The 26,436-nt window shown below is 52.2% G+C and overlaps 4 protein-coding genes across 16 annotated transcripts in view; 2 read left to right on the forward strand and 2 right to left on the reverse strand.

Moving 5' to 3' along the window:
* Positions 1-5,208, reverse strand: part of Ankzf1 (ankyrin repeat and zinc finger peptidyl tRNA hydrolase 1) — a 7,391-nt gene extending 2,183 nt beyond the window's left edge. Inside the window, exons 1-9 of one of the 3 annotated variants that reach the window (XM_021244207.2) lie at positions 5,043-5,208; positions 4,349-4,526; positions 2,797-2,909; positions 2,469-2,571; positions 2,177-2,370; positions 1,657-1,769; positions 1,416-1,563; positions 916-1,144; positions 270-425 (exon numbers count right to left, since the gene is read on the reverse strand). In XM_021244207.2, coding sequence (XP_021099866.2) covers positions 270-425; positions 916-1,144; positions 1,416-1,563; positions 1,657-1,769; positions 2,177-2,370; positions 2,469-2,571; positions 2,797-2,909; positions 4,349-4,526; positions 5,043-5,090 — 1,282 coding nt within the window. In that variant the 5' untranslated portion in view covers positions 5,091-5,208. Of the gene's footprint in view, positions 1-269; positions 426-915; positions 1,145-1,415; positions 1,564-1,656; positions 1,770-2,176; positions 2,371-2,468; positions 2,572-2,796; positions 2,910-4,348; positions 4,527-4,602; positions 4,729-4,756; positions 4,927-5,042 lie in introns of those variants that run through there. The other 2 variants (XM_004864539.4, XM_004864540.4) reach the window with 2 other exon arrangements.
* On the forward strand, positions 5,092-15,056 carry Atg9a (autophagy related 9A). 8 transcript variants are annotated; one of them, XM_013065492.3, is made up of 17 exons: positions 5,092-5,280; positions 5,541-5,704; positions 6,191-6,248; positions 6,609-6,740; positions 6,842-6,885; positions 7,507-7,571; positions 8,358-8,519; positions 8,800-8,941; positions 9,676-10,424; positions 10,506-10,659; positions 10,761-10,940; positions 11,270-11,518; positions 11,699-11,877; positions 11,985-12,102; positions 13,207-13,429; positions 13,573-13,718; positions 14,004-15,056. In XM_013065492.3, the coding sequence occupies exons 4-17, from the start codon at positions 6,638-6,640 to the stop codon at positions 14,007-14,009; spliced, it is 2,520 nt and encodes an 839-aa protein (XP_012920946.2). In that variant the 5' UTR covers positions 5,092-5,280; positions 5,541-5,704; positions 6,191-6,248; positions 6,609-6,637; the 3' UTR covers positions 14,010-15,056. The 8 variants fall into 8 exon arrangements, with proteins under 8 accessions (XP_012920946.2, XP_004864595.2, XP_012920944.2 ...); XM_004864538.4 differs by having other exon boundaries at positions 6,194-6,248; XM_013065490.3 differs by lacking the exon at positions 5,541-5,704.
* A 362-nt stretch (positions 15,057-15,418) lies between these two features.
* Abcb6 (ATP binding cassette subfamily B member 6 (LAN blood group)) lies at positions 15,419-22,573 on the forward strand. 2 transcript variants are annotated; one of them, XM_004864547.4, is made up of 19 exons: positions 15,419-16,281; positions 16,579-16,716; positions 17,097-17,277; positions 17,468-17,569; positions 17,729-17,912; positions 18,603-18,724; positions 19,232-19,341; positions 19,507-19,572; positions 19,731-19,856; positions 19,964-20,040; positions 20,128-20,191; positions 20,296-20,381; positions 20,570-20,627; positions 20,840-20,944; positions 21,288-21,462; positions 21,613-21,725; positions 21,942-22,036; positions 22,118-22,186; positions 22,319-22,573. In XM_004864547.4, the coding sequence occupies exons 1-19, from the start codon at positions 15,733-15,735 to the stop codon at positions 22,425-22,427; spliced, it is 2,529 nt and encodes an 842-aa protein (XP_004864604.1). In that variant the 5' UTR covers positions 15,419-15,732; the 3' UTR covers positions 22,428-22,573. The 2 variants fall into 2 exon arrangements, with proteins under 2 accessions (XP_004864604.1, XP_087062161.1); XM_087206035.1 differs by lacking the exons at positions 17,729-17,912; positions 18,603-18,724.
* Positions 22,574-22,669: 96 nt separating this feature from the next.
* Zfand2b (zinc finger AN1-type containing 2B) lies at positions 22,670-26,014 on the reverse strand. Of its 3 annotated transcripts, none has more exons than XM_013065461.3 (10): positions 25,949-26,014; positions 25,753-25,828; positions 25,388-25,482; positions 25,026-25,157; positions 24,755-24,906; positions 24,429-24,521; positions 24,291-24,351; positions 24,139-24,206; positions 23,267-23,339; positions 22,670-23,069 (listed from the first exon to the last, which is right to left on the reverse strand). In XM_013065461.3, exons 2-10 carry the CDS (start codon positions 25,805-25,807, stop codon positions 23,025-23,027), a joined length of 774 nt encoding a protein of 257 aa, XP_012920915.1. In that variant the 5' UTR covers positions 25,808-25,828; positions 25,949-26,014; the 3' UTR covers positions 22,670-23,024. The 3 variants fall into 3 exon arrangements, with proteins under 3 accessions (XP_012920915.1, XP_021099906.1, XP_012920916.1); XM_021244247.2 differs by having other exon boundaries at positions 25,732-25,828; positions 25,949-26,007; XM_013065462.3 differs by having other exon boundaries at positions 25,753-25,825; positions 25,949-26,000.
* Between the last annotated feature and the right edge of the window lie 422 nt (positions 26,015-26,436).

The raw sequence follows: 26,436 nt of genomic DNA on the forward strand, positions 1-26,436 counted from the left end.
TTCTAAGGACTGGGGATATATCCAAGAGTAATAGGAGATTTGGAAAGTTACTAAACACATCTCAGTGATTGCAATGATACAGACACTGCAGAGTGTGTGTGTGTGTGTGTGTGTGTGTGTGTGTGTGTGTGTGTGTGTATTATATGGGGGGTATGAGGACCCAACAATCAATTGGGAGAAAGGTAAGTTATGAAAAAAAGAAAATTTGCCACTGCATTTCTAGGACAGACACCCAGATAGATTTGACAATTGTCAGATACTGCTCAAACCCTGTTTAGGTGATTCTTCATTCTGTCCAAGCGCCTCATTTTCATCACTCAGGACCCTTTTTCTTTCTTCCTCAATAGGCTTCTTCCTCTCTTTTCTCACTGTCTTCCTGTGTGCCTGAGGTGAGTGCAATCTGACTGTCTCCCAAAAGTCTTCTCCTGCCATAAAACAAAAAATCTTTGTCAAACTTAGCTGAGGAGAAGTCAGCCCAGGTTTCTCTCAATGAAAACATCAGGGCTGGGCATGGTGGTGTACGCTTATAATTCCAGCACTTGGGAGGCTGAGGCAGGAGGATCGTTATGAGTTTGAGGCCAGCCTGGACTATATAGCGAGACCCTGTCTCAAAAAACAAAACAAAACAAAACAAAAAAACACTGGCAATGGTGGTGCACATCTGTAATCCTAGCCTTTGGGAGACTGAGGTAAGAAAATTGCCTCAAGTTCGAGCCCAGCCTGGGCTACACAGTGAATTCAAGGCCAGCCTAAACTATACAGCAAGACTGTCGTAAAAAAAAAAACAAAAAAAAACAAAAAACAAAAACAAAACTATAATCAGGCTTCAGTACAAGAGCTAGAAAAACCTCTGGATACATACATGAGAACCAAGGCAAGGGCTAGGAAATCTTGGGACCAGCCTCAGAGGCTCACCATAGACATGCAGGGTAGTCAGCTTATGGAGCACACGCTGGAGTTCTTGGAAGGTGGGTCTGCGGGTGGCGAGGGGGATATCCCAAAGTCGGGGGTCTTCCCTTTGCAGGGGTGCCCTGTGGCCTCCGAAGAACATGGACCGGCCAGAATGGGGGGCACGCAGCAGAACTGTCTGAGCCTGCTCCAGAGCTTCAGCCCAGCCTGGCCCTGTCAGCAGGTCACGAACGTCCTACGAAAGAAAATAACTCCACTTTGCATATTTTGCTGTTTTAAAACCTCTAACCAAAAGCTGGCCCACAGACCATTTGCAGGGAGTCAGAGACAGAGGATAACATAAAAAGAGAAAGACCACCTAGACATCCCTACTCTACTTTGTCTACCCGGAAATAATGAAAATTGGGAGGATATAAGTCCCGCACCTCTCCATTGTATCATTTAATGAGTTGAATTGAGAGGCATAAAAGTGACTAGGATCACCACATCTAGGAGGCCTAACTTACCTTATGTAGTGTGGCTTCATTGTAGCGCCTCAGGTTGGCTCCAGCAGAGCGTGATGGCCTACCCTGGGCATCCCAAAGCCCCTGGGCTGTACCCCGCTTGGCCCGGACAGTGTAGCGGTGAAAGGTTTTATGCATCACGACTTCTCTTCTGTAGACAGCACAGACTCAGTACTAGAGTCAACCAGGTGCTCCACAACTAACAGAATCCATGCTATCCTTACCCCATGCAGCACCCTCTCACCCTTGAAAAATGGCACCAGCAAAGTGCCCAGCTGCAGCCATGAGCACCACATAGTGTCTGGGACCTCCATTTTGCAGGCTCTGTAGCAGCAGTTTTGCCTCATCTGGGGGAACCTGTATGACAGAGACACAGTAGAAACACTCTATCTGTTGCACTCATTGACAGCAAGAAAGCAAGTGCCATACTAAGTGCCTCACATACATGATCTCATTTATTACAACCACTCCAAGCCTTGTTTCCATTTTACAAAGAAATAAATTTGAGGCTTGAAGAGATAGTGGTAGAAAATCAAGATGCAGAACCACAATTCAAATGGAGAATGGTCTGTTTCCAAAGTTAATTCCATTACACTTGACCCTTTCAAGATTTAGGCCAGTTTCAATCCAAGACTGTGCTGTCAAGTGTGATATCTACACCCACAAGGAGGAAGGGAAGCAGTGAGAAACAGACTGACAGAGGAGAAATGTGGTCTAAATGTACAAAAAGCTGAGCTGACCACACAACCTGTGATGTCACTTGCCTGGTGAGGGCCTAGCACACAGCGGTAGGCATGAAGAAATTGGCCCTGGGCATTCTGGAAAAGAACCCGATGGGGGCAAAAGCTTCGGGGTCGGTTAGGCCCCTCACATTCAGCCCTCTCCTTGCCCAGTGTCTGTAAATTCTCTTCACTGGCTGAGTCTGAGTCTTCTGATCCTGAGATGCTGGAAAGCTCTCCTGAAGACAATGGGACACACAAATTTGGTACTCCATCTCTTTCCTCAAACTCCTTAGGGATTTCTTCCAGCCCAATACCCTATTCCCACCAGGATCACCTGTGCAGCTCTGCTTTTCAAAGTCCAAGGCAGATAGGAGAGGCTTGTCTTTGAGACGTTGCTTTAGATTAAAGCGATGCCAGTCAAGCTTATAATGTTCTCTCTGGTACAAAGGCAAAGAGGGAGGCAGAAGATGGAAACGTCCCAACCTGGCCTTGTCTAGAAGTGAAGGCTACTCCAGGAAGTACGACCAGGTAATACCAACTGCTTTAGGCAAGCATGGATTTTTATTAACTTATGGCAAATCAAATGTCTACCTCTCCCTACCCACATCACACTTTTCTAACAGCGGGCCCCAGATGGCCTAGATGTTATACCAGCCATTTACCTGTTCCTGGTGGTTCTGGAAGCTCTGGTTACAGGCTGAACAAAATAACTTCTCTGAAATATCCAAAGGACCTTGGATTACTTTTCTTTCTGGGCTTTCTTTCTGCCCTGAACCTAAATGAGAAAGAGTAACTGGAGGTAAAAAGGGAGCTCAAGTCCACAGTGCCTGGAATTACATTCAGTGTCTGATATACAAAGAAGAGGAGAGTATAAGAGATAGGATGACCTTGTCTTCAAGGGATTTACAATCCAATAATCATGAAATTAACAGTAAAGCAATCACTTTTTACAATAAATACGCTTCTGAAAGGATGTACTTAAAGTGAATATAAATCAAGTACTGTATTTAAATTAGCCAGAGATTGTTCAGAAAAATCCTGTAGAAAATAAATTACAGTAAGGCTAAATTTTTTCTTTCTTTTCTCTCTTTTCCCTCTCTACTACAGGGAACCGAACCTAGAATCTCACGCTAAACAACTGCCCTGCCACTCAGCTACATTTCAAGTCCCCAAATCATTTTTTCCATTTTATTTCATTAAGCACTACACAACACACTGCATGCTACATAATATACTGCAGAACCTTGTAACAAGAGTAAATGACCACAACTGAGTTATTTTTTCATTAAGCCGGAAAATGCTTCCTTAATCAGTGTTTACCAAACTCTCTGACACAGTTAACACTTAATTCCAGAGATCTCTTTCCAGCAAACTCCACCGATATGGACAGTGGGCAACCCCTCTTTTCCTTGTCTCCATTAGTGAACTTGCAGATATACCCAGAAGCCACTGCCAGGATGAACAAACATGCTCCCTTGAAGACAAGTCCAGGGAGAATATCAAAACACATTTTCACACATTTACCGAAACCATCACTCTACTTCCAGGTCCCTTAAAGGTGTCTAAGCTTCAGCTCCTTTCCCAGTAAGCCCTGAAATTATTTCATTATTATATTTTTTGCAATGCTGCAGGGCCATAAGCAAGCACTTTATTACTGAGTTACACCCCCAGCTCTTTATTTTAATTGTATAAAAACCACTTCCTAAATTTCATTTTAAAGCTTACAATTCCAATTAATCTAAAGAGAAATGTAAGAAAGCAGTACCCTTTGGGCAGGGGATGTAGCTCAGCGGTGCAGCGCTAGCCTGGCAAGCTCGAGGCCCTAAGTTCGATTCCTGGTACCAAAAGGAAAGAAAAGAAAGAAAGAAAATGTAAAGTTTTACAAAACCAGTAATAAACTTTTATATTCAGTACAAAGGGATGATTTCATTTAAATTTGTAATATATCTAGGAATTCTGATGTGCTTTTGAAGGGAGTGATGTTAATTTAATGAAGCACAGCAACAGCCAAAGACTTGTTTGGAGACAACTCAGAGGCCTATTCTGGAAACTACCCAGAGATGAAATGAATTTTTAGAAAAACTGTATCCAGCAGGAAGGGAAGTCAACTGGGCTCCTGAGCTGCTAAATACCAGTTAAGAGTGTTCTCCGGAGGAGTAATATGTTCCAGTGAGCCCTACTCCTTATCGATCCATCCCAAATCTTCCCAGATACCTGGACAGGAAGTAGGCAGAGGTCTGGCCAGAGCTTTCCCGGGAGCCTGGCTCACCAGGCTCAGGCCCCGAAGGACTGGAGCTTCAGCGCTGAGGTCAAACAGGGAGACGGACGTAGGAGCTGGAGGGGCATCTGGAGCTGGCGACATGTCTGAGCCGGAACTACTTAGAAGCAGCTCCTGGAGCACAACGGGAGTTACAAATACTGTAGAGCCCACCAGAGCGAGATCCTACTGCCACTTATGTCTGCCTTACCTACAAGACCCGTTGGCCCTCAACCTGCCACTAGGAGTCAGTTCTACGGTAAACAGGTGACCACGCTTCATTTTTTCAAACCCCTGGTTTCAGACCCCAAAAGTGGAACGAGGGAGCGCCCAGCTCCAAATCGAGTCCCACAGAGTTGACTCACTGAGTTAATCACTGATGCTGCCTAATCGACCTTCGTTACCCGAGGGATAAGGTACAGCAACGACTGAGCCGCAGATTCGCTCCCGCCCTCAGAAACTGCAACAAAATTCCCGAGGGCCCCGACGCAAGCCTATTCGAAAGTCAGATTTCTGCAACACCACAACAATCCCGTCACTACGGAGTCGCGAAGAGGACAAACAGCAACGCCCGCACCCGAGCCCCGCCCCACCCAAAGCACACTGTTGGTCTTCTGACGTCAAAGCCCCGGCCCGAGCCTTTCATCCCACCTCCTGAGCCGAGAATTGGCCGTCGTGTCTCCACCCCACTATGTTCATAGGCCAGGCTAGCTGCGGGTGACAGTGAGTGGCAGACGCCGGGCCTAGCACTCTAGATCCCGCCGAGCCAAGCCGAAGAGACCGAGAGTCTGGAATCGCCGGGGTCGCGGCTCCTGAGGTGACACGCGAGACTGGGTATTGAAATCCCGGGCCCAAGGTCGGACCTGGCCGGGGTGCCCACGGAGACCAAGTGAGCAGGCGGCTTGTAGCGGGGGAAGGGGAGCCTCGGTTGAGGCGGGGGCGCGCAATCGGAATGTTTTGATAGCGTGTGCGCGTGGACGAGGGCGCGCATGGGTGGCGGGGCCGCGCACGAGGTAGACCGCTGTTGGGAGCCGAGCTTTCTTCGGCCCGGAGCCGGGTGACCCTAGGGTGCCCTGTGCTCGTCCCGCCGACTGGGTATGGGGAGGCAACCCAGCCCACCGGGAGTATCGACCTCTCCAACATCCGCAGGAACCCATGAGCCAGGCCCTGCTTGCGGAGGATCCCTGGGCCCTGGGTCTACCCTGACCCAGTGAGTGGTGAATCCTGAGAGACAGGGTTCTCACTCACCCAGTGAATCCCACTGGGGACATGTGAGGCCAAGACCCACGGTTCCCAGGGTCTGCACTGTCTGGGTGAGTAGCACCTTGACCCTGCCTGGCTGCAGGGATCGAGGGAACCCACAGATTCACCCAGGATCTGGCTTCCCACTGACTTGTAATTTCCTATGCAGACCCTGTCTACTGGGTCTTTGGTGCTAAGTAAACAGGGGAAGGGGTTGACCAGAAAGATCCTCTTCGGGGTTTTGTGCACCCTAAGAGCCATGTCTAATTTCTAAAACTGGAGCAGAGCAATGGAGACAGTCCAGAGAAGACACCCATTCTCTGGCCTGTACTGACTCAGTCTCCACAGGGTCAGTAAGTTACTCCCTGGTATCCTAGAGATGGATGAGTGGTCCTGTATAGTACAGCCAGAGGAGGGGTCTCATAGCCCTAGCAGGGAAGGTGCTTTTTCTTCCCTGTGGCCTCCCTCCCCTCCTTTTGGTACTTGGTTGGCGGAAGGGTTGTGTGGGATTCTGTCTCCACTCCCCACTCTCTGGGGCCTGACACCTTCTCCTCCAGCAGCTGTCAAGCCAGGTCGTGGAGGGCTGGAGTGGAGCAGAAACTGTCCATGGAGCTGGTAGGGCCATATGCTTGTCTTAAACCTTTGTTTACAAAATACCTTCAAACTGGTAGTCTCAGGGGAGACCAGGGTTTCCAGGAGGGGAAAGAGACGGAACTTTTCTTCCACTGAATAGAAAAAATAAAAGTCCACCCCCACCAAAGGGGCAGATTCTGGCTACAGGCTAGGGAGGCATCAGTAGACACCCAGTAAAGGCTCTGGGAATGATGACCAGAGTTAAGGGGCCCCTAACCCCCAAGCTTACTGCTCTCTTTGGCTAATAACTCCTCCTCTAATAACCCAAGGTGTAGTAGGCAGGGCAGCAGGTGAGCAGCCCATGGGTCTAAACCAGGATCTCTTCTTCCTCATCACTGGCAGGTGGACAAGGTGGACAGGGGGAGGCGGTGATGGCTCAGTTTGACACCGAATACCAGCGCCTAGAGGCCTCCTACAGCGATTCACCCCCTGGGGAAGAGGACCTATTGGTGCACGTGGCTGAGGGAAGCAAGTGTGAGTTGTTGGGGCATGGGGAAAGTTGATGGAGGCACACGGAGGGAGCCAAAGGCTCTTGTTCCTTCAGGGCTCTGATATTTCTGTTCCTCTGTTCACAGCACCTTGGCACCATATTGAAAACCTTGACCTCTTCTTCTCCCGAATATCCTTGGCGTCCCTGTGGTGGACTCTGGGACTTTTAGCCCCTCCCTGAGCCAGGTCCCTGAGGGGAAGTTGGAGTAGGTTGAACTCTAATCCCTGGAAGGGGAAATAACATCCTGAGGCTGAAAGAGGATAGTGAAATAATGATTGTTAAAAATAATGATACCAGGGCCCGGGATTTAGCTTAGTGGTTTCGTCGCCTGCTGCGCAAGCACAAGGACCTGAGTTTGATCCCCGGTACCAAAAAAAATAATAATAATAATAATGATACTGCACACTTACTAAGACCTCTGCCTGTGTGCGATTTGTGGTGCTGATTTCTAAGCAGAATTTCTAAGGGTGATACTCTTTTCTGATGGGATGTTAATCATGGTAATAATTAATGTCTTTTGACTCATTCTTTGTCAGTTCTATGTTAAATACTCTGCATGCATTTTCTTGGATAAGACCGGTATTACCATCCCTAATTTATCACTGTGGACAGAAGCTTAGAGAGGTTAAGTAACTTGCTTAAAATCACATGCTAGAAAACCACAGAACCAGGACTTAAGCTTGAATGTGTCACATCAAAATCTATGTTCTTAATTGCTCCTTTCTGACCACTTTTTCTTAACATGTTCACGTTTATAATCTACACCAGAAGAATGGCTTCACGTGTATGCTCATTGGGGAGATCTTTGAGCTCATGTAAGTATGTGAAAGGGAAGGGATGGATAATGTGGTGAAGGAATACATCTCAGTCTTTCTTTTCCTTGTGCCAATATCTGGCCCCACTGACCATAGCAGGCTCAAAATGCTCCAAAACCTCTGTAGTTCTGGACTCTGTGTAGCACCAAAACATACAGCCTCACCTCTTACAGAAGACCTTTCCAAATCCCATCTCTTCCCTGAAGAGAACTCAAATGTTGATCATTTTGTCAGAGCTTCAGTGGGATGTACATGGTCCAGCTAGGCTGTCTGAGAGATGGCAGCCCTTTACTTGAAGAAAGAGCCTCTATACTGCTTTGGTTGCTCCTTAGGCCTGTTGCTGGGCAGCAGCCTTCTAGGAGGGAGGAGCTTTATGGTACTGCCAAAGGGGAAGGAGTTGGGAAGCCCTCCCTCAATGAGAAAGGAGTTCCTATCTGAAAGGGCTTCTGACTGCCTTCTCAAAAGTATCAGAAAGGGAAGACGAGAGACCATAATCATGAAACCTCTGTAAGTTGAATCCAGTGGTGATGGTGGGAGTGGAAGATTACCATGAAGTGAAGAAAACAAGCTGATACCATGGTGTTTGAGGCTAACAGCAAAAACTAGGAGCCAATTTGGGCCTAAAAAGGTCCTGTGAGGCTGAGCAACAGAGAGAGCCTTTTAAGAGTTCTCCACCCATTTCGATTTCCCATCTTGTTTGGCTGCTTCCAGGTTCTTCTCTTGTCCCACTCTATTTCACTGGTGCCTCTCTGACCCTCAGACTACCCTCTCTTCCTAACTCCCTAGGCAGTTCCTCTTTGTGGTTGCCTTCACCACCTTCCTGGTTAGCTGTGTGGACTACGACATCCTATTTGCCAACAAAATGGTGAACCACAGTTTGCATCCTACTGAACCTGTCAAGGTCACTCTTCCAGATGCCTTTTTGCCTGCCCAAGTCTGTAGTGCCAGGTAAGGCTATAAGTCAAAGGGCACTGAAGTCTGTAGTTTTATTAACAGGTAAGCAATGGAGCATGAGGCAGTAACTCATACCTCACAACACAGACTGAGGCTCAACCTATAGGAATCCTTTGGGACAACAGCACATGTCAAGGAGCCCTTTTTTTTTGGTACCGGGGATTGAACTTGGGACCTTGTGCTTGCGAGGTAGCCAGCGGAACCACTAAGCTAAATCCCCGGCCCTGAGCCCTTTCTTAATTAAGGGCCATCCCACATCTTTTGCTCTGATCAGGATTCAAGAAAATGGCTCCCTTATCACCATCCTGGTCATCGCTGGTGTCTTCTGGATCCACCGGCTTATCAAGTTCATCTATAACATCTGCTGCTATTGGGAGATCCACTCCTTCTACCTGCATGCTCTACGAATCCCCATGGTAAGACTGGAAGAGGGGTGTTAGCACCATATCCTAAGACATCTTGGGAAGGATGAGATGTATTCATGGGTATCACCTGTTGATAACCATACTGGCTGTGTGCTAGTTACCTTTCCATTTCTGTGACAAAATATCTAAGATAAGCTTGTAAAGAGAAAAGGTCTATTTTGGCTTACAGTTTTAGAGGTCTTACTCCATGGTTGGTTGTCTCATTTGCTTTTGGGCCTGTAGTGAGGCAATACATCATGGCAGGAGCAACTAGCACAGGACCTGTTCATCTCACAGCAGCCAAAAAACAAAGAGAAAGACAGGAACGGGCCAGAGTTCCAAGTCCCAATATGCCCTTCCAAAGCATGCCCCTGATCATCTGACTTCCTCCCGCTAGGCCTGCTTCTTAAACATACCACCACTTCCCTGTAGCACCACCAGCTGGTGACCGAGCCATTAACACCTGGGCTTGGGCCGGGGATTTAGCTCAGTGGTTTCACCGCCTGCTGCGCAAGTGCAAGGACCCGAGTTCGATCCCTGGTACCAAAAAAAAAAAAAAAAAAAAGAAACACCTGGGCCTTTGGGGGACATTTGAGATCCAAACTAGTAGGAGGTCAAGGAGCTTCTGCTGAAAGGCTCCACTCAGCTAAGCACATGACCCCTGAGTCTCTCATCTGTGCAGGGCAAGGAGGTCAGGTAATAACCATACCTTCCATACCTTGTCCTTTCCCCACTCTGTTCTGCAGTCTGCCCTTCCATATTGCACGTGGCAGGAAGTGCAGGCCCGGATTGTGCAGACCCAGAAAGAGCACCAGATCTGCATCCACAAGCGTGAGCTGACGGAGCTAGACATCTATCATCGCATCCTCCGCTTCCAGAACTACATGGTGGCACTGGTAAATAAGTCCCTCCTGCCTCTGCGCTTCCGTCTGCCTGGCCTCGGGGAGGTCGTCTTCTTCACCCGTGGCCTCAAGTACAACTTTGAGCTGATCCTCTTCTGGGGACCTGGCTCTCTGTTTCTCAATGAATGGAGCCTCAAAGCTGAGTACAAACGTGGTGGGCAACGACTAGAGCTGGCCCAGCGCCTCAGCAACCGCATCCTATGGATTGGCATCGCCAACTTCCTGCTGTGCCCCCTCATCCTCATCTGGCAGATCCTCTATGCCTTCTTCAGCTATGCTGAGGTGCTCAAGCGGGAGCCAGGGGCCCTGGGAGCACGCTGCTGGTCACTCTATGGCCGCTGCTACCTCCGCCACTTCAACGAGCTGGAGCATGAGCTGCAGTCCCGTCTCAACCGTGGCTACAAACCTGCCTCCAAGTACATGAATTGCTTCTTGTCACCTCTGCTGACACTGCTGGCCAAGAATGGCGCCTTCTTCGCTGGCTCCATCTTGGCCGTGCTTATTGCCCTCACCATCTATGATGAAGATGTGTTGGCTGTGGAGCACGTCCTCACCACCGTCACACTCCTGGGGGTGACCGTGACTGTGTGCAGGTGGGCTGGGGGGCAGGTGGGAATGAGCAGACTAGGACTGCAAGAAGGGCTTCCATCTCACCACAACCCTGACCCCATTAGGTCCTTCATCCCAGACCAGCACATGGTGTTCTGCCCCGAGCAGCTGCTCCGCGTGATCCTTGCTCACATCCACTACATGCCTGACCACTGGCAGGGTAATGCCCACCGCTCGCAGACCCGGGACGAGTTTGCCCAGCTCTTCCAGTACAAGGCAGTGAGTGGAGTTGGAGTTAGGGCCTGCTAGCAACTGGCTGGGAGCTTGGTGGTCATGGCTGAGCTCCCTTTTGCTTGTGACCTTGGCCGCCTCCCTTTTAGGTATTTATCTTGGAAGAGTTGCTGAGTCCCATTGTCACACCACTCATCCTCATCTTCTGCCTTCGTCCACGGGCCCTAGAGATCATAGACTTCTTCCGCAACTTCACCGTGGAGGTCGTTGGGGTTGGGGATACCTGCTCCTTTGCTCAGATGGATGTTCGCCAGCATGGTCATCCCCAGGTACTGGGTCTGGAGAGGGGAAGGTGGCCAGGGATGATGCTGGGCAAACTGCAAAAAGCTATCCTTTCTGAGCCAACAAGTCATAAAAAAGGCTACCTCTTCTGGGCAGCCTTACTGGGCTACATTTTGATCCCAATTTACATTGTTAGCCAAGCTCCCCTGAGAAAGGCACACTACAAACAAGTGGCCTGGCACTTGGCACTCAGGGTGGGGACTGGGAACAATGGACAAAATAGCACATTGCAGTCCCTGTGCTCCAGGGGTAAGGTCTCCCCTCTAGCAGGAAAGATTCCTGGAAGAAATCTGCTTACTGTGTTTTGCTTATGCAGTGGCTATCTGGTGGGCAGACAGAGGCCTCAGTGTACCAGCAAGCTGAGGACGGGAAGACAGAATTATCACTCATGCACTTTGCCATTACCAACCCTGGATGGCAGCCACCTCGTGAGAGCACAGCCTTCCTGGGCTTCCTGAAGGAGCAGGTTCAGCGGGATGGAGCAGCTGCTGGCCTTGCCCAAGGGGGTCTACTCCCCGAAAATGCCCTCTTCACATCCATCCAGTCCTTACAATCTGAGACTGAGGTATGTTCCTGGGGACTGGAGAGGCTGGGTACAGCGGACTGCAGGAGCAGAAACCCGAGGACAAGGCACAGGATGCAAAGTTTCTGCCCAGTCTGTGCACTGGGTCCTGAGGTACAGAATACTAGGAGAAAGAGGCCTCTCCTCTGGCCTGAAAATTCTTCCTACCCCTTTCTCTCATAGCCCCTGAGCCTTATTGCAAATGTGGTAGCTGGCTCATCCTGCCGGGGCCCCCCACTGCCCAGAGACCTGCAGGGCTCCAGGCACAGGGCTGAAGTTGCCTCTGCCCTGCGCTCCTTCTCCCCTCTGCAGCCTGGGCAGGCCCCCACAGGCCGGGTGCCCAGCACCATGACAGGCTCTGGGTGAGTAGAAGTGGGCCAAGATGGGAGGGCATGGCAGCAGCCCCCAACAACTTGTGTGGGTTTCAGAAGTGTTGACAACTGCTATCTGTCTGTGCTGGGAGGGACAGAGTAGATGCCAGGACAGCCAGCTCCGGGAGCAGTGTGTGGGAAGGACAGCTGCAGAGCCTGGTGCTGTCGGAATACGCATCCACTGAGATGAGCCTGCATGCCCTCTATATGCACCAGGTGAGTGGGCAGATGAAAGACAGAATGGAGGGCTGGGATTTAGCTCAGTGGTTTCGCCGTCTGCTGCGCAAGCGCAAGGACCCGAGTTCGATCCCCGGTACCAAAAAAAAATAAAGACAGATAGAATGGAGCATTTTAGATGTGGAGAAGACATGGGTTCCAATCTGCGCCCCCCCCCGCTTTTTTTTACCTGCTTTGTGATCTCCATTCTTATATTCCCTCTTAATACCAAGCATACTCTCATCCAGGGCCTTCATATTTTCCATTCCCCTGCCTAGAGTCCACTCCCTGAGATATGAAGTGCTCCCTCCTCCTCTTCCTATTGCTGTTACTTCTTCCTGAGACTTTCTCTAAGTACACTCAACATAAGTCTCCCTTGCCGCCCCTCTGACCCTGTTTTGGTACCACATATTTATTCTTCCCTCCCTCCCTGCCTCCCTCCCTTCCTTTCTCCCTCTCCTCTTCCTATTCCTCCTCCTCCTCCTTTCTTCCTCCTCCACCTCTTCCTCCTCTTCCCCTCCTCTTCCTCCTCTCTTTTCTTCTCTCTCTCTCTGCCTTCTGGAGGTTGAACCTGGGGCCTTTGCACTGAGCTACATCCCTAACCCTTTTTTTTATTTTGAGACAGGTCTCACTAAGTTGCTAAGTTGCCTAGTCTGGACTTGAACTTTAAATCCTCCTGCCTCATCTTCCCACATTGTGGATTTACAGTTGTGCACCGCTATGCCCAGCTTGTCTTTCTTTTTATTTAATTGTTCGTTATCCATCTTCACCCTGTTACCACCAGCAGTGCATAAGCCCCACCAGTGCTGGCATTTTTGTCTGTTTCATTCACTGCAATGTTCCCCTGTAATTAAGAGTGCCTGGGACTTAGACCCTTGGTCCTTGGATTAAACGAATGGGTAAAATGAGAGCAGGCTCTTTCTAGGAGTCTGCTGAGAATGCAAACATAGAACATCGGATATCTCTTGTACACTAATACAATAAGCGCACCAGGTCAGGGATTATAGGTAAGAGCTGAAGTGGGAACTGGCTGATACCACTGTGGCAGTAACTGTTGTGACAGACAGCCTCTTTTCTCGACTGATAAGCCCCCCATTTCTCCAGCTCCACAAGCAGCAGACCCAGGCTGAACCAGAGCGGCATGTGTGGCACCGCCGGGAAAGCGATGAGAGTGGGGAGAGTGCCCCTGAAGAGGGGGGAGAGAGCAACCGGGCCTCCCAACCTATCCCCCGCTCTGCCAGCTATCCTTGTGCTGTACCCCGGCCTGGGGCACCCGAGACCACTGCCCTGCACGGAGGTTTCCAGAGGCGGTATGGAGGCATCACAGGTATCCACCTAGGGGGCCTGAAGGAGACAGGCTGCAGGGACGGGCAGTTCTTTAGGAGAGGAAAAAAGTCAGAGGGATGGGGTCCAAGGGCACTAAGGCCCTGAGTAGTCCCCACCCTTCCCCGCATTCTTGTGTCTCTCTAGATCCTGGCACAGTACCCCGGGCGCCCTCTCACTTCTCCCGGCTGCCCCTCGGAGGGTGGGCTGAAGATGGGCAGCCAGCATCAAGGCATCCTGAGCCTGTGCCTGAGGAAGGCTCGGAAGATGAGCTTCCCCCTCAGGTGCACAAGGTAAGGGCTCCAGGGGCTGATGATAACTGCCAGAAGTAGTAACTTGCAGGCTGAGGTAACAGCTTCCTGTGTGAAGGTAAATGACCCCACCTCATGCAGAGGTACTGCACTGTCCCTTTGAAAACACCCTCCCCTTCCTCCCTTCAACTGCTCTGAAGTGCAGGGCTTGCTTTTCCTTTGTGAACGCCCTAGGAATCAAGCTTTCCTTTTCCCTTGCCTCTAGGTGCCTGTGGGGCAAACAGATAGCTGAAGACTGTCACCACTACCAATACTTTCTCTCTACAGGTATAGACAAGACTGAAGAGTGTCCTCATGCCCCAGGATGGAGGCTACCGCTGCCCTGCCATCCCATCTGCCCACTACGGAAGGCTCCTCGGAGTGCTGCCTGGCTCCACATGTGTGGTGTTTGTGTGTCTGTGCCTGGCTTTAGGGAGGTGCCAATAGTGGGCTTGAGGCAGCCCCAGAAGAATTTGGGGCCAAGGAACCTGGAGTGCACAAGACTCCAGCCTCATCCCCAAGACTTCCTTGGCTCAGAGTGTGGTGCTAGAAACTGGTCCCCAGCCCAGCCCCAGTACTGCCACCTTCGCACCTGCCCCTGCAAGTCTCCAGAGAGGGCTGCCCATGACAGAAGCTGCCAAGCATGGAGAACCTGTGCCAACTGTGGAGTGGGGAGGTCAGACCTAGGCCCTTGACCCCTTGACCCACCCCTGGGACAGATGAGCAGCTCAGGCTGTGGCCCTTACCTCACCTCCAGTTCTCATCCAGTGCTGCAGCCAGCTCACCTCTCTTGTGCATCCTGCACATCATTGGCATGTGTGTGCCACTTGCCCCTCTTCTGTTTGCTTGCTCCCCTTCTGTTTGGCTTTTGCTTTGTGTTCCGGTGGAGGCCCTACCTCTCAGCTCCCCTCACACCATCTTTTGACACTAAGGAGGAAGGTTTCTAAATTGCAGGATCAGGATGGAAATCTTTGCCACCCTCTCCAACTTTTAGGATGGGTCCCTGGGAGACAGACCTTCCTGGGCCCCCATTGCTGCTTATTATATCCCAATCACCTGCATATGGGACAGACAGGGCTAGAGTGTGACCTCGACTGTCCGCATCCCAACAAGAAAGCTCTGGACCGAATCCTGCTGTCCCCTAGGGGGAACAGGAGCCATGACTTTGCCCTGGGCTTTGAGCTGCCGAGTTGCATGCCGGGGCTCAGCTCCTATCCTCTGCTCCACCCCTCACCCAGCTCTGGTCTACTGTGGAAGAGTGTGCTACCCAAGATCACAGAAGAGCGGGGTGGGGCCCATGTACAGCTTGATAACCCTTAATAAAAAAAAAAGGGACTTTGACCAGTTTATGACTTCTTACCTCCGGAAGCTAGGTTTCCTGGGAACAGTAGGCGTGGGTGCGTGTGATTTCCCCTTTCCCCCAAGTTCCTGGAGACGGGCTGGGATCTGGAAGCAAGTGGATTTATGCTGGCACTCGGATATCAAACTAGCCGGCTAGCAGAAGGTCTGTTTCCGACCCACAATTCCGTGGAAGTTAAGGTTTCCAGTCGGATGATCAGATTTCCCGCCCTAAGCACGTGACCAAATCGGCTCAGCCCCTATTTTACCCCGCCGGTGTGCACCATTTCCTCCCCCCACTCCAAAGACAACTGTCCAATAGGGACCCTGGATAGAGGCCAGGGGCGGGGCTGCCGGACAGGGCCGCACCCGTAGAGGGCGGTGCGAGGCCGACGCCGGGCATCTGCGCCGCACTTGGCCTGAGGGTCGCGGCCAGCGAGAGAATCGGGGCTGGCGGAGACGGTGTACGTGCCCTGCGTGAGTGCGTGGCGGCGGCGCGTGCGGGAAGCGAGCGGGCGGTGTGGCAGGGTCCACGTGCGTCCCTCCCCGCGATCCCAGCGACTCAGCGCCCCCGGCTCCATGACCTGAGACACCCGGCCTTCGCTGCCCTCCCCAAGCTGACCCGCCGGCTAGCTCTGGTCCCGCGGAGCCTGCAGGCTCAGGCAGCAGCCACACTGCTATGGTGACTGTAGGCAACTACTGCGAGGCCGAAGGGCCCGTGGGTCCGGCTTGGGCTCAGAATGGCCTGAGTCCCTGCTTCTTCTTCACGCTCGTGCCCTCGACGCTGATGACCCTGGGGACCCTGGCCGTGGTGCTGGCTCTTCCCTGCAAGCGTCGGGAGCGCCCCGCTGGCGCCGAAGCGCTGTCCTGGGGGACCGGCCCTCGCGTCGCTCCCTATGCGCTGCAGCTGCTTCTGGCCACGCTTCAGGTGGTGCTGCCCCTGGCCGGCCTGGTTGGCCGGGTGGGCACCGCCCGGGGGGCCCTGCTGCCTGGCTATCTACTGCTGGCATCTGCGCTTGAGAGCCTGGCCAGCGCCTGTGGCCTCTGGCTGCTCGTGGTGGAAAGGAACCAGGCACGGCAGAGTCTGGGAATGGGCGTCTGGATCAAGTTCAGGCACAGCCTGGGTCTCCTGCTTCTCTGGACGGTGACCTTTGCAGCCGAGAACTTGGCCCTGGTGTCTTGGAACAGCCCACAGTGGTGGTGGGCAAGGGCTGACCTGGGCCAGCAGGTGAGGGACCTGTGGGGAGGAGGGGAAGCATTGATGTTGGGAAGCACTGTGTCTGGACATACTGGCTCCACGCTTTGGGATGGCTCTTAAGAAAAAGAAGGGATTGGCTGGCTGGCGTCAGCTGGAAGCTGATAGCCAGCTGGTGGGGTGTGTCAGTGCTGAGTCACTGTGGGTTCTTTTTTTTTTTTTTTTTTTTTTAAATCTATTAGGTGCTGGGCCCCTGCAGAGGTCTTGGGTATATTGAGAACGCAGTGGAATTTTGGCCTTCTTTCATATGCTCTGTACATTTCATCCTAGGTTCAGTTTGGCTTGTGGGTCCTGAGATATGTGGTTTCTGGAGGGCTGTTTGTCCTGGGGCTCTGGGCCCCTGGACTTCGTCCCCAGTCCTACACCCTTCAGGTTCATGAAGAAGACCAAGATGTAGAAAGGAACCAGGTATTCTCATTTTCTGAATGCTGGAGTCTGTCAGTATTTTGAGTGTGTGCCTGTGCATGCTACAGATTAGAACCTAGGGCCCTAGAACCTAGGGCCTTGTGAATTCTAAGCACATTTAGCTGCATCCCAGTGGGGTGCTTCTAAATCCAGGAGTCTCTCTTACTTTCATTCCCTATTATTCTTTCTTCCCACAATGAATCACTGTAGTTCTTTCCCAAAACTCGGGTTTGTGACCTGATAGCCTTTCTGATCCCATCAGGGTTCACCTGTGGGCCTCAGATACTTGGGAGCTGTGACTCCATGCCTCCTTTCCTTGAGCGTTTCTGGCTAGCACACTTTGATTTCTGAATTCCCCTCCCCTGTGCTTGTCATCATCCTAGGTTCCATCAACAAACCAACAATCTACCTGGCAAGACCTTGGCCGGAAGCTCCGCCTACTCAGTGGCTACATGTGGCCCCGAGGGAATCTTGTTCTACAGCTGATTGTGCTCCTCTGCCTGGGACTTCTGGGATTGGACCGAGCACTCAATTTGTTGGTCCCCATCTTCTATAGGGATATTGGTGAGGGAGAGGAGCTGACCTCAGCCTGCTGGTTCTTCATTTACCTGATGGCTGAGGTGCCCTTTACCTAGGAAGGCAGGACACTGTTGGGAGCTGGTGTTTGGATAGAGGGTATGGCTGATGCCTGGGGCGGTTTTGCCTGAAGAGAGTCCTGGGTGCTAATGTAGACCCTGACTCTTTTTCTCCACAGTGAACTTGTTGACTGAGAAGGCCCCTTGGAGGTCTCTGGCCTCGACTGTTACCACCTATGTCTTCCTCAAGTTCCTCCAGGGGGGTGGCATGGGCAGTATAGGTAAGAAAGTATCAGGCCCTCCTGTGGGCCTTCCTTCACTGTCATACCTCTTTGAGCATTCCTCTACCAGCCCCTCTGCTCTCAAATCTTTCACCTCCTACTGTAGGGCTGGTATCCCTTAGCCCCCAACCCCTACTGTGGCACTGCTGGCTCCCCCAGGCTTTGTGAGCAACCTGCGCACATTCCTGTGGATCCGCGTGCAGCAGTTCACGTCACGGCATATGGAGCTGCGCCTCTTCTCCCACCTGCACGAGCTCTCACTGCGCTGGCACCTGGGCCGCCGCACAGGGGAGGTGCTGCGGATCATGGACCGTGGGACAGCCAGTGTCACAGGGCTGTTCAGGTGCAACACCAGCAGAGAGGGCATGTGGGAGGGTGGGGCTGAGAAGCAGGAATGGAGGAGCTGTCAGGAGAATAGACCCGCCCTGAACCACCACCCCTCCTACCTTGTGTGTTCTGGTTCTTCAGTTATAGGAGTAATAACTCCAATAATCCAAAGAACAAGTGGTTTTTGAACTTCACTCCTTTGGAGTTTCCTGCTCTTTAGTGTCTTAAGTTCTGCTTTGTTGTACTTTTATTTGCAGTTTTTTAGACTCCAGGTTTTATAGAAGCTTTTTTTTTTTATTTTTTGAGACAGGGTCTTGCTATGCAGTTCAGGCCAGCCTTGAACTCATTATGTAGCCCAGGTTAGCCTCAGACTCACAGCAATCCTCCTGCTTCAGCCTCCTGAGTGCTGGGATTACAGGTGTGTGCCACCATGCCCAGTTTATGGAACTTTTTTCCAAGATAAATGAAATCCCAACGTGGGTATCATTTTCACAGTTGCTTTAGCAAAACTTTATGGAAATACATTTTCATCTGTGCACAAAGATCTTACTTTTTCATGATAACTGATAGGGTTGCCCACCTCGTAAGGGACATTTAGAGTGAGTCCCGTCTGTTACTGTTGAAAATGAAGCCCTACATTGAAGCTCCTCCAGGTAGGGTTGGTGATTCTCACCCCACGAAACCTTCTCTTGACTCGCCCTCCCAGCTACCTGGTGTTCAACATCATTCCTACACTGGCTGACATCATTATCGGCATCGTCTACTTCAGCATGTTCTTCAACGCGTGGTTTGGCCTCATTGTGTTCGTTTGCATGACTCTTTATCTCAGTGAGTGCTTCCTGGTGAAACCATCTTCCTGATCTGTCTGGGGACTCCCTCGGGCATGAGCTCTACCCCCACTCAGGTGACCCTCCTTTGGGTGCTGAGGATTGCTGGGCTTGATTAGGGTCCCGCTGCTCCTGGTGTGATTGGCAGGTCTCCTCTGTTCAGTTGAACCTTAGCCCAACCTAGAGGGAGGGACAGGGTAGGCATCTTTGTCACATAGGGTCTTTCTGTGGTCTTAGGTGAAGGAAAACCCTCATTTGTACAGCAAGATGTCATTATCTTTATTTGTTCACCAAAAGTGTTTTCTATACCTGAGCCTTACTCAGGCTGCAAAGGTGCTTGCATGCGCCTTCTTCCCTCGCTGAGCTTCTGGCTTCTCCCTCTGGAGTCTAGGTGCCTAGGCCCTGGAGCACTTTTCGTGTATATGGCAGGCAGCAGACACAGACACTTGGTCTCTGCTGTTGGGGATGATGTTCTGTTCTCTCTCCCCCTCTTCCTGTCATGCTCTAGTTCTGACCATCGTGGTCACTGAGTGGAGAGCCAAGTTTCGCCGTGGTATGAACGTACAAGAGAACGCCACGCATGCACGAGCTGTGGATTCACTGCTGAACTTTGAGACGGTAATGGAAGCCTGAATGACAGTGGCAGGAAGCATTGAGATCTGGGGGAGTGTAGCTGGGACCACTAAGGTGATGAGCTTCAGGGATGATATTTGAAGTCAGGAAGGAGGGATTGGGAATCCAGAGGGAGTGAGCAGAGAGCCTTATGCTGTTTGAATTCATCAGGTGAAGTACTACAACACTGAGAGTTACGAAGTGGACCGATTTCGAGAGGCCATCATCAAGTATCAGGTGAGGATGCAAGTGCTTGGCCTTCTGAACATGGAGCTGGCCTGGGGCTTTGCCAGGGCAGAGAGGAGTACCAGGGGTGAGATTGTGAGGCCTGGACCCAGGGTAGGATTCTGTGATGGCCTGTGCCTATAGGACGTTCTTCCCTCCTTTGCCCTCAGGATTTGGAGTGGAAATCAAATGCTTCACTGGTTTTGCTGAATCAGACCCAGAACTTGGTGATGGGACTCGGGCTCCTCACTGGCTCTCTGCTCTGTGCATATTTCGTCAGTGAACAGAAACTGCAAGTAAGGCAGAATGATGGACAAGTAGGGCCAGGGAAGAGTGGTCTGAGGCCTAGGTCTGAGCCACCAGCTTGGGTAGGTGCAGGAAGAGCTTCCTTTGGTCTCTGCAGGTTGGGGACTTTGTGCTCTTTGGCACTTACATCATCCAACTGTACATGCCCCTCAACTGGTTTGGCACCTTTTACAGGTAACCTGATTTCTGACCCTCACCTGTCTGGGGTACACTGCTATTTTCTGGCTCCTCAGAGGAGCTCAACTGTCACCCTTATTGCAGGATAATCCAGAACAACTTCATTGACATGGAGAACATGTTTGACCTGCTGAAAGAGGAGCCAGAAGTGAGTGGAGAGAGAGAACAGTGGGGCCTGGGAATGGGTTTGTTTCTCGTGTCTGGAGAATTCCAGGCCTGTAACAGCAGTATGCATTGGCTGCATTCTCCCAGGTAAAGGACCTTCCTGGAGCAGGGCCCCTTCACTTTCGGAAGGGCAAGATTGAGTTTGAGAATGTGCATTTTGGCTATACTGATGGGTGAGCCTGCTCCTTTTGCCTTCTTTGCATTTCCCTTGGCCATTGATTGGCACTCTGCCTTCCTGCACTGAACCCCAGCTTTGCATCCCACCTCTACCTGGGCAGAGTGCCTGGGCAGGGAGGGGAGGCCCCAGTAGTAGCTGTGGTGATGGCAGCAGCCTGCTGACCCTGCCTATGCTTTCTTGCAGGAGGGAGACCCTGCAGGATGTGTCCTTCACAGTGATGCCCGGACAGACACTGGCCTTGGTGAGAAGAGACCCAGGCACTTAGCCCTTGGTCCTTGAGTTTCCCTCATTCGTCACCATGCCTGCTCACAGCCCAGCCTGGGGAATCAGAGCCCTCTCTTGATGAGCAACAGGGTTGAATGTGGTAGTCTGTGTGGGTGTTAATGGCCTCATGAAAAGAGACTGAAAAGCCACTGGGCCTAAGAGTTTACCACTCCTTTTCCAATGCAACAGGTGGGCCCATCTGGGGCAGGAAAGAGCACAGTGTTACGCTTGCTGTTTCGCTTCTATAACATCAACTCTGGCTGCATCCGAATAGATGGACAAGACATTTCACAGGTAGGTTTGCTGATGAGAAGGCTATAATAAATTTATGGGTCTGTGTGGACAGATAGCAGGGGCTGGGCATCCAAAGTGAGTAGGTGTCACCTCTGCAAAATTCTGGGGCCTTCCTAGCACCACATGACCTACAGTCACCCTAAGACAATAATCAAGGGAATGATTTCCATGGTGCTGTCCAGCTTACAGTTCTTCGGCAGCAGTCCAGTGAAGCAGGCAGAGACACTGCATTTTCTTATGAAGAGGAAAACAGACTTGGAGAGCTTGAGTCATTTGCCAGTCCTTTCTACCTCTCAGGTCTGGGAGGATCTCACAGGCAGGCTGCCCGGTGTTTTGGCCCCAGGTGACCCAGATTTCTGTCCGGTCTCACATTGGAGTCGTGCCCCAGGACACTGTCCTCTTCAATGACACCATCGCCAACAATATCCGCTACGGCCATGTTACAGCTGGGCACGATGAGGTGGAAGCTGCTGCTCGGGCTGCGGGCATCCACGATGCCATTCTGGCTTTCCCTGAAGGTGATGTTCCTCCTCCAAGAGACACCCCCCCCCACTGTCTGTTATAGTCCATTAATCTCCCTCACCTCTGTTTCATCCCCTACTTGCCCACCTGGTCACAGAAACCAAGTTTATTATGTGTGACTTGAGGGATGTGGCCAATATCCACAGGGTACGAGACACAGGTGGGTGAGCGGGGACTGAAGCTAAGCGGTGGAGAAAAGCAGCGAGTTGCCGTTGCCCGCACCATTCTCAAAGCTCCAAACATCATTCTGCTGGATGAGGTGAGGCCTAGCAGCCTTCTCCTCTCTGCTCTCCCTGTCTTTGCCTGTGCCACTCCTGCTGGGCAGTTCTCGCCTAGCATCGGTGTTACCAGTCCATGTTCCACCAAATCCTTTCAGTTCTCAACCCCCAACTCTATTCCAGCTCTAGCAGCTGGCATCCTCCTCCTGTTGGGGTGTTTGGGTGGCAGGGGCATTTTATCCTGACCCACTCTGTAGGCAACATCAGCGCTAGATACACCTAACGAGAGAGCCATCCAGGCTTCACTGACCAAAGTCTGCACCAACCGCACCACCATCGTGGTGGCACACAGGTACAGGGCTACAGGAAGGGTGGATGGTAGTGTGGGCCACTTATGGTGGCGCAGTAGGTAATGGATCTCTTGACTTCTCAGGCTCTCAACTGTGGTCAATGCTGACCAGATCCTTGTCATAAAGGATGGCTGCATTGTGGAAAGAGGACGGTGAGATGCACAGATGAACAGGACAGGGGCTTTGGTGGGAGGGTCCCCCTTGCCCGTCCCCTGTGTGGGCCAATGGCAAGACCTCTGAGGTGCAGCTGATGGGTGAAACTTACATTTGCCTCCTTGCCCTAGGCACGAGGCTCTGTTGTCACAAGGTGGGGTGTACGCCAACATGTGGCAGCTGCAACAGGGACAGGAAGGAGTCTCTGAAGACACCAAACCTCAGCCCATGGCACAGTGACAAGTCACGGCCTCTTCCCTCCAAAAAGCTAACTCAGGGGAATAAGATGTACCCTTTTCCCTGGCCTAGAGGTGTGGTGCTGTCTGAGGGAAAGGGACCTTTCGAAAAAGCACTTTTTGGAGAAATAAAAGTGTGGACTACTCAAAGATCACTGCGGCTTTGTTGTGTGGGGCACTGCAAGGGACCTCTACCCTTAGGCCAAGATTTTTCTGTTTTGTGTTGGAAAGGAGAAACAACACTCATTCTCACTGGCTGCTGAGATATTTATTCTTTCCAGGCCCCTCTCTGCCCCCTACATGTCAGGGGCAGCCCCAGGGTGAGAGGGGTAACATGTTGAAGGGGGTTGAGAGCGGGGCCTGGCCAGCCCCCACAGAGGGCCAGTGGTTTCCAGCCATTCTCTCCCTGCAGCTGGAGAGCCAGCAGGGCCTTTCTAGGCTCAGTTTGGCAAGCTTCCTGCCGAGGCTCCTGGAGCAGCCTCAGCTTCACTCCTGCTTGTCTTTGTCTCCAGGCTGCTCTGCGATGCCTCTCCCTGTGTACCCTGGAGGTGTGAGGGCCACAGTCCTTCTCAGCTGAGCCTCCCTCCCCAAGCTCAGGACCCTAGCACAGGCTGCAGTTAAATGGCTTTGAGCTGCGGCTCTGCACCTGGAGCAAGAAGGGAAGGAGGAGACAGGGTGCAAAGTCAAGGAAAAGAGAGGACAGGCCTTGTTTCAGAGTTCAGCATGGGCTGCTGTCACAATGAAAGGAGGAAGAACCACCATCCCAAACTCCACCACTTGGAAGAAACCCCCTCCCCAGCTCTTACAGAAAGCACAGGGTCCCACCTGTACCCATCCTCATACCTGCTGCCGCTGGTACTCTGCTTCACTGGCAGAGAGGGCTTGAGCTAAAGCCAGGTCTTCTTCTTCCTGAGAACTGGAGGGAGGAACAGCTTAAGTGGCATGACAATAATACAGAACTTTTTTTTTTTGAGACAGGGTCTTGCTATGTAGCCCAGGCTGGCCTCGAACTCTCGGTGATCCTCCTGTCTCAGCTTCCTGGGTGCTAGGAATACAGGCATGCACCACCACACCTGGCTCTAATATGTAACATTTGAGCATCTGATCTGTTAGGCATCCCTGTGCAGAGCACCTCTGGGTCTGATCACAGGGTGGGTGTTAGCATTATTCCCACTGTATAGAAGTTAGTTCCTTGTGGGTTAAAGATCCTATGGTTCATCTTAATCTTGTTCTTTTTGGACTCAGGATCTCACTTTGAGAGCTTGTTTGGAGGTTCTGGCAGGGGAACACAGCTACTCATACACCCTTGACTGAGGAAACTGTTTTCCTCTACTGGGGGTGGTTATCCTCTTCGACTGAGCATGCAGCTTCAGGAGGGGACCACACATGGAGCAGCGAGGAGGAAGGGGACACCTGGCCTCCCCAGCCAGAAGAGCTGAATCAACCCTGGCAATCAATGGGGTGAGAGATGTCTCAGCCAGATTACCCTCATGTCCCATGGTCTTGCTTTGGTGCAGGCAGGCCTTGAACTAGGCGATCCTCCTGCCTCAGCCTCCCAAGTGCTAGGATCACAGGCATGCACTTCGATGCCCAGATGATTTATCTTATCTTGAGCCCAAGATCCTGTATCTTGCACTGGGTTGGTGTGGTCCTACCTCTCCTTGCAAACTGACCCCTTGCCCACATCCTACCCTCTTTTCCACTAGAGTAGGTACCTTGGGACCTGAGGTTTGGTCTCTGCCAGGGATAATTCCAGGGCACGTTGCAGGGCCTCATCCTCACTCTGCAAAGGGAGAAAGAAGATAAATAGCCTTGGGCTTTAATCTCATGGGTTTGCTTCTGTCCACCCAATCTCTGCCCAACTCACCAAGCCATTCTGCAAAGCAATCACTGGAGAGGCTGTCTGGGACAGAGACTGGGTTGTGACCCTATGGGAGATAATTCAAGAGGCTGAGGGAAGAGATGCAAAGAGGAAAAAAGGGAGAGGCGCAGTGGGCAGGCCTACCTGTTGGGAGAGGTAGAGGAAGGTGAGATCTGACTTGGGCTGGGAACAGTGCTTGTAGAAGCCAGGCTTTGTGCTTTGGAGATGGCAGCAAGTCTGTAGGAAAGAGAGACTCTTGGCACGCCTCCAAGAACATGTCTTAGCTCGGAGTCAGGAAAGAAATTTCTCCAGACAATGTGGAAAATCACATACTTGAAAACTTTAAAAAAGATTCCCTCTGGCCAATGGGGACAGGGCTAAAGCTTCCCAATTTGTAAGGATAGAGACTGAGTTGGCTCCAAAAGCATGGAAGGGTCCCAAAAGTGAGTAGAAGACCCAGTGGCAATTACCCTGCCTGGCTGGCTGGGTGCCCCGCACCGGAGCAATCATGGTCCAGTGGGTGACGGTGCTTGATGCAGAAGTTTCGGCCACAGCATTCACAGGTCAGTTTCATCATCTCTCGCTGCCGGCAGCCAGAGCGTTCACACTTATTGGTGAAGATCTGAAGTAAAAGGGGAAGGTTGAATCACTAGCCCTTTCTCCAGCCCCATCACCAGAGTTGGATGTTTGGGTTCCAGGCATCTACAGTCCCAGCTGGGTTGTGACTAACCCATCACTCACCTTGCGTTTTTGCTGTGCTGGATCAGAGCGACAGTCTCTGTCAATGTGCTCTCCCACAGCCCGGTCTGGGGGCTCCCCTCTGGCCACAGGAACAGGCACATTACAGAGAGGACATACTGGTACCTGGATATCCTACAGCCAAAGGGCAGGGATCAGTCTGTGGGCCACTCTCATCTAACAAATCTCTGATCCTGAAAGACTTGGATACACCCCACCACCCCCACAAATGTACAAGAAAATACACTGTTCCCCAGTACTGAGCCTCAGAAAGCCAATAATGGGAAATGTGAAGCAGACAGATGCTGAGGATTCTGCATGTATCTGCCCTCCACCCCCTTTTACCCTCACGATCGCCCCCTCACCTTTTGGTAAGCAGATCCACAGTGATGCTGGGCGTAGGCCACATGGTCTGCGCAGAAGATGCCCAAGCAGGCATCGCACTTGAGCGGCAGAAAATCTGCAAGGAGTGAGTCGGGTTGCAGGTCCGTCCATTGGGACCTGGAGGTCCTTCCCTCTCTCCCAAGGCTGCCACTTGGGAAGGAAAACACCACTCCATCTACAGCCCTCCCCAGTACACGCTCCCTCGCCACGCCCCCTGGCCGCCGCCCCCAACTCCGAGCCCCGCCCTTCTCAGCATTTCCAGTCCGGAAGCCCGCCCTCCTCGCTCCACCTGGAGACCCAAGCCCCCAGTCACCCCGCCTTGCACCTCGCACGCTCCGCCCCTCACCCAAGCGCTGACAGTTCGGCTCGGAACAGTGAGCCCCGAGATCCGGAAACTCCATCGCTGGGCCGGGCAGGGCCTGCTAGGGGAAGAAGTCCGAGCTGCGCGTCCCTCGGCTCCCGCCCCGGGTCTGGACCACGACCCCACACTCTGGTGGGCTCCCCGCCCCGCCCCTTCCTCTCCCCCGCCCAGCCTGAGTTACCGGAGCCCCAGCGCCCGCAACCCGCGACTCCCACTCCTCCCCCTGCGCGCGGGCGCACTGATGTCACCACGCAGGGCGGACGCGCCCAGCGCAGCCTCCGGTCGCGGAGGGGGGGCGGGGGGGGGACGCCCGGGTAGGCCGGGCCCCGCCCCTCCTCTTTACTGCGCAGAGCTGAGTGGCTGCGGCGAGGCGAGTGGACGGTGGCGCGGGGCTCCGAGATCCCGGGCTCGCGCCTAGGGCTGCGAAGAGTCATTCTGAGAATGCAGGGATGAGGGTGAGGTTCAGGCAACGCGAGGACGGATGGTATCGGGGACAAGTGCTGGCTGCGGTGGTTCGGAAACTTTCACAGTTCTGTCTTTGATCACCCTCTCGCTCCACACCCTCCCCCAGGCGAGTGTGTTCACCTCCAGGGCTGCACCTTCTCTCCCGGAGCTGAGAACTCCCATATTTTTCTGCAGTGCAGATTCCGCTCCAGAGTTACAGAGCTG

This window comes from Heterocephalus glaber, unplaced genomic scaffold (genome assembly GCF_053883595.1).
Source record: "Heterocephalus glaber isolate CG9 unplaced genomic scaffold, H.glaber_assembly_v1.0 deba00000621, whole genome shotgun sequence".
Classification (NCBI taxonomy): Eukaryota; Metazoa; Chordata; class Mammalia; order Rodentia; family Bathyergidae; genus Heterocephalus; species Heterocephalus glaber.

Bases quoted from the DNA above. Each gene is read 5' to 3' on its own strand.
- Atg9a (XM_013065492.3), top strand. From the start codon at position 6,638: ATGGCTCAGTTTGACACCGAATACCAGCGCCTAGAGGCCTCCTACAGC. The intron at 7,572-8,357 runs GTAAGTATGTGA...CTAACTCCCTAG, and splicing joins GGGGAGATCTTTGAGCTCAT to GCAGTTCCTCTTTGTGGTTG. The intron at 10,660-10,760 runs GTGAGTGGAGTT...CCTCCCTTTTAG, and splicing joins AGCTCTTCCAGTACAAGGCA to GTATTTATCTTGGAAGAGTT.
- Abcb6 (XM_004864547.4), top strand. From the start codon at position 15,733: ATGGTGACTGTAGGCAACTACTGCGAGGCCGAAGGGCCCGTGGGTCCG. The intron at 16,282-16,578 runs GTGAGGGACCTG...ATTTCATCCTAG, and splicing joins GGGCTGACCTGGGCCAGCAG to GTTCAGTTTGGCTTGTGGGT. The intron at 20,628-20,839 runs GTGAGAAGAGAC...CCAATGCAACAG, and splicing joins CCGGACAGACACTGGCCTTG to GTGGGCCCATCTGGGGCAGG.
- Zfand2b (XM_021244247.2), bottom strand. From the start codon at position 25,807: ATGGAGTTTCCGGATCTCGGGGCTCACTGTTCCGAGCCGAACTGTCAG. The intron at 24,207-24,290 runs GTGAGTTGGGCA...CTCCCTTTGCAG, and splicing joins TTGCTTTGCAGAATGGCTTG to AGTGAGGATGAGGCCCTGCA. The intron at 23,340-24,138 runs GTACCTACTCTA...TCCTCCCTCCAG, and splicing joins ACCAAACCTCAGGTCCCAAG to TTCTCAGGAAGAAGAAGACC.